General features: G+C 31.8%; 1 protein-coding gene across 1 annotated transcript in view; it reads left to right on the top strand.

Annotated features, from left to right (window-relative positions):
- The window catches only part of LOC107838781 (type IV inositol polyphosphate 5-phosphatase 9), a 10,478-nt gene extending 7,439 nt beyond the window's left edge, over positions 1-3,039 (top strand). The window contains exons 6-8 of the mRNA XM_016681976.2: positions 68-176; positions 1,006-1,157; positions 2,442-3,039. Of these exons, the coding sequence (XP_016537462.1) occupies positions 68-176; positions 1,006-1,157; positions 2,442-2,670 (490 nt within the window). The 3' untranslated portion in view covers positions 2,671-3,039. The remainder of the gene's footprint in view (positions 1-67; positions 177-1,005; positions 1,158-2,441) is intronic.
- Positions 3,040-5,746: the final 2,707 nt, after the last annotated feature.

Here is a 5,746-nt window from a genome sequence, read left to right as displayed (position 1 = left end):
TACACCGAACTGCTATTTATATTTCATGACATCACTTTTAACCTAATTTTGAATTGATTTATTGCAGTCGTGTGATATTGCTTGGGGATTTGAATTATAGAATTTCTTTACCAGAATCAACTACAAGATTATTAGTGGAAAAAGGAGAATGGAATGCACTCTTGGAAAATGATCAGGTACCTTATTATTAATTTATTATTATAAGAATTGAGTAATTAAAATAATTATTGTTTCTATTATAAATTACATAATTAGGAAATTTGAAGTCGAGAGTCTTAGAACAACGGTAAAGTTATTATCTCCATGTGACTTGTAGAATCAGTCATCGATGTTATCGAGGTATAGGTTATCTACATCACATCTGCTTGGGTGCGGCCTTTACCGGTCGAACCTTGCATATATAAATGTGCGATTAAGAAAATTTGAAGCTACAAGGGCCAGAGAACCTCGGAGCAACAATAAAGTTGTCTATATGAGATTTATAGGTTATAGAGGTTTGACAGGCACTCATATGCATGTTTGCATTAGGGTAGGCTGATTACGTTATAGAGTAAAGCATCTAGTAACTCCGAGCTATAACCAAATTTGCTATGACACACTTCAACTTCACGGGGGCCCTATTACCCCTCAGAACTAAATTTTAGCGCATTTTTGTCAACTTTTTTAGCTGACGTGGCATCTTTTTAGCTGGCGTGACGCCTTCGACGTGGGCTTCATTTTTATGTAATAAAAGTGCCATGTCAGCACAAAAGGGTGACAAAAATACGCAAAAATTGACTTTAGGGGGTGTGAAGTTGGAATGTGTCATAGCAGTAGATTTAGCCATAATTCGAGGAGGTACTGGATCCTTATCTCTACGTCACACCTCCTTGGAGTATGATGACCTTTCCCTATATCATATCCAGCATAAACGTGAAATGCTTTGTGCATCGAGTAATCCTTTATTCCAATCTAATTAGCCACTTGAACTAATATTTTAAAATGTATTTTCATGATAAAATATAGTTAAGGATGGAGCTCATGGATGGACAAGTATTTGAAGGTTGGCAAGAAGGAATAATCAAATTTGCACCTACATACAAATATATTCCAAATTCAAGTGATTATTATGGTAGATCACAAGTTAAAAAAGGAGAAAAAAAACGTTCTCCTGCATGGTAAGTTTGTTAATTATTACTTCTAACAATATAATATGATAGTATAGTTAACAATTTTAATGAAATCGAATCCTCATCAATGAGGTGAAAAGTTCAGATAGCCAACCAATTCAGCTAATTAAAAGATTCTCCGGAGAGTTAATTGTTCGCATAATTTAGTACAATAATTCTTTTATACCGTTAATACACAAAACTTAAATTTTACTTTTACAAATTTCGTTGCTTAATGCATAGAGATAAAACACTATTACCCTCTTGAACTATATATATAACCAAAGTTGCTACGATATTCCTTAACTTCACGAGGGTCCTATTACTCCCCTAATCTCAATTTCACAGTATTATTGTCCACCTTTTGTGCTTACGTGGCATAAAAAAACTTGCAATTAAGGTGTGTCATAAAAGGTGTTACGTAAGCACAGAAGGTGGATAATAATACAGTAAAATTAAGTTTAGGGGGATAATAGGACCCTCGTGAAGTTAAGGTGTGTCATAGCAACTTTGACTATAGGTCGGAGGGATAATACTCTCTTATATCTGCATATATATATATATATATATATATATATATGACTTATTATATAGATACACCTGCTCTATTTTAAAATCGAACAATTAAGCTACTTATACTATGGTCTGTGGATATCCTATCCAACACAAATATTTTAGGTGTAATATCATATGATAAAGGCTAATTACTTTTTTTTTTGTCCTACACAAAAGATGTTTGATAAATGCTAATATTATCTTCTTCTATTTGACGGAGAGTAAAGCATCTAGTACCCTCCTGAACTATGATCAAATTTTCTACGACATACTCCAACTTCACGAGGATCTTATTACCCGTTGAACTAGATTTTAGCACGTTTTTGTCATTCTTTTTAGCTGATGTGACACCTTTTGTCAGCTTTTTTAGCTGACGTGGCACCTCAAGGGTGCCACATCAGCGCAAAAGGGTGACAAAATACACTAAAATTCAGTTCAAGGGAGGGTAATAGGACCCCTACGAAGTTGAAGTGTGTCGTAGAAAATTCGATCATAGTTCGGAGAGTTGCTGGATGCTTATCTCCAGGGGCGGAGCTACACCTGGCCGAGGGGGATCATCCGAACTCGCTCCGGCGAAAAATTCTACTATTTATACATAATTTAAATTATTTTTTATCCATATACAGTAGATATTGAAACCCCTTCGATTAGTTCGTATGTTTATTTCTCAACCCCTTAACAAAAATCCCGACTCCGCCACTGCTTCTCTCCTTGATGGAACTATATTATATATTATAGGTGTGATAGGATAATTTGGTATGGTGAAGGGTTAAAGCAACAAGTATATGATAGAGGTGAATCAAAATTATCAGATCATAGACCAGTGAAGGCAATTTTCAACACACAAGTAAGAGTTTCAAGAAAGTTGAAGAGATTACAAAGTTTCTTTTTATCAGAAAGATTTGATCAAATCACAAGCCACTTAGAGATACATTCACCAAAAGATGATCATGATTTCCATATGTAATTATATTGTTGTTGATTAAGACCCAATGTATAATATTATGTGATCTTGGTACTTTTGTATTAGAGATGTATAATGGTCAAAAACACATCTGAACTATCACTTTTTCACGAGTTTTATGTTTCAACTATCAGTTGTTTTGTTTTTCTGTTTTTCTGCCTGAACTGTCGTCATCTATGTATTAAAATAGACCTAGTAGAGTGTATGGTGACAGTTCGGATAGGAAAAGAGAACAACTGATTGATAGCTGGCTTTATCAGCTTCGAGGCGTATTTTGATACATAGATAGTAATAGTTCAGATGGAAAAAAGAAGTCGTTGATGTTATATGAAACTCACGAAAAAAACAATAGTTCAGATGTGTATTTAATCATATCGACTACTCTTTGTATTATAAATCTGAGATCTTTACAGTGTAAGTTACGATTCGGTAAAAGTCAATAACTATGGCTCAAACTTTTTATTTTTTTCAAGGAAATTCACTTAATATGTATATATTATTTATCATGAACTTAATCGTTCTCCTATTCTCAAATTAGAACCTACAAATTCAAAATTCTGGATCTGTCTAGAGGGATTCAAGAAATGTAAAAATGCTCAATTGGGATTTAATCCTATGACCTAAAGTAAATTTTGGATCATATACTAGATATTTATTTTAAAAAGTAACAAATTTCAGATCTTAGTTAAAGTATTAATAGTAGTAGTAAAATATTTTAAGTGAAATCACAAGATAATTGACAGTATATTGTAAGTTGGAATATTTTATTTCAACAAAGTTATTATCAGTGACCAATATATGTCCAAATCAATGCTTTCTCTATCTATGGATTTGCAAATTTACTTTTTAAAAAAATATATAATTTACTATACATGCAACTCTCAATTAAAAATGGCCCATCTTCTTTTGTTTTTATTAAACATTTTTGGTAAACTAATTGAATGATTTACAAATGATTGGTACCATCTTTCAAACAATTTTGATTGGACAATAAGTAACCAATTAGAGTGGAGAAATTCATACATATCACATTACAATTTCTTTATTCAAGAAAAACTTACACCACTAAATTTTAAGTTTTAGTTTTATTTTTATGTGTGGACTTGGTTGTTGGTTTAAAAAAAAAAACATGTAACAATCAAAGTAATAGTTGTTTATTGGGGAATTTTAGTAGCTCGGTTGATTGACCATGTAAACTTCATTTTGCTGGTGAGAGTTCGATTCCATATATCAGTGTTTCTTTTTAGTCGTCTATCATATGATAATCAACACTCATAGATGTGTGATGGAGTCGATGAATCAGATCTCTAGTCTCCTTAACCGAAAGTATCAAATCGATCTTTTAGTATGGAGAAAACGCTTAGTAGGAGCATTTTTTGGCCTCTCTGAGTGATTCTGAATTAGTTGGATCAGTAAATTTCAGAAACCAGCCGATATGATTACATTAAAAATAAATAAAATCATACCCTACTCCACAAAATTTACTAAATCATTGCAAATTGAAATTGGAATTAATAATTTTCTTTTTAAAATTTATCATGCAAAAATGTTAAGAGATCATTTAATTTAGATATAACTAATGCAAGTAATGAAGTAATTGTAATATAGGAACTACTTAAACATGAACTGGTAATGCAAAGATTACAATATAAACATTATCTCTTTATAAATGTTTTATTTGATATATTAGAATTAGTATATAGTGCACAATTAGTATTTGTTTACATAGTTTTTTTTTTTTTAAGCCAAATAATTTAGACTTGTGATTAGCTTAGTGTTTGATGATGTAGAGAGACATTATCCTTAATGTTCCCCCAAGTGGATTATGCTTTAATTTGAAAATACCAAAAATATTGAAATATAATGTGGAATAATTATAAGAGGATTATATATGTTAATGACATGGACTGGCCCATTGAAATTATGGGCTTAGTTTGTCTAGTATTGAGACAATTTTAGTTGTGGATTTGTTACATATAAAGTAGTACATTTGGTTCATGTACGTACTAATTATGCATGAATTATTATGTTTGAAATTGTTCATGCAATATATAATAATATAGGGATTATATTATATTATGATAAGAATGTGGGGTCCAAGATGCGGGAAGTCAGATCGAGATAGCTTAGACTTGTAATTAAGAGGAGATGCGCATGCAGATGTCCCAGTAAGCAGGTGCGAGAGGTTGATCGACAATAGTGGGTTTAAGGAGAGTTAGCCGTAGGTTAAAGAAATATCGAGGAGAGTGATCAGACAGGACACGACGCGATGTCTTCAGCTATTCAAGGATATGACCTTAGATAGGAAGATATGGATGTCGTGGATTAGAATAGAAGATTAATAGATACGTAGCCGAGAGTTTTCCTGCTTCTTGTCATTTGATTTCTGTTACTTCATGTTTTTTCGTGTACCTCAATTGACGGATTATTTTGTTGCTAATATGTTTTTTTTTATTGTTTTATCCCCTTTTTAAACTGCTTTGAAATGTTTTATTTAAGTCAAGGGTTTATTAAAAAAAAATAATCAGATCCTTACCTCCTTGAGGTAGAAGTTGAGGTAGAAGTAAAATCTGCGTACACTTTATTCGTTCAAATACCACTCATAAGATTATGCTAAATATGTTATTGTAATGTTATTGCAATAATGTGGTGATATTTATGCTTATTTAATTTGCTTAATTTAAGGCCTTTTCTGTTTTAATTTATTTTAATTGGTATTGCTAATCAAAATTTATATCAAAGTGAAATATGGAATTCAATTAAGATAAGTTGATGACGAGGTGTGACCCATTGAAATTATGGGCTATATTTGTCCAAATCAACAATTATAATTGTGGATTTGTTAAATGTAACTGTTTATTTAAAGGACACTAGTTATATATAATAAGGGTTCGTTTTGGTAAGCGAGATAAGGTGAGATATTTCAGTATAAAATGACCTTTAATAATATTAGCTTACGATGTTTAAGAGCGTTTATTAAACAATAACGATGTTTGACTAAGGTTTTAGTGAGCAGACTACTCAACCTGAGCGGAAAGCTAATACGTTTCACTTATTGAACAAGGTTCTATGGTCGGTT

Source organism: Capsicum annuum, chromosome 8 (genome assembly GCF_002878395.1).
Source record: "Capsicum annuum cultivar UCD-10X-F1 chromosome 8, UCD10Xv1.1, whole genome shotgun sequence".
NCBI classification, from domain to species: Eukaryota; Viridiplantae; Streptophyta; class Magnoliopsida; order Solanales; family Solanaceae; genus Capsicum; species Capsicum annuum.
The sequence above is the reverse complement of the archived record's forward strand: the minus strand, read 5'-3'. Positions and strand labels throughout refer to the sequence as shown.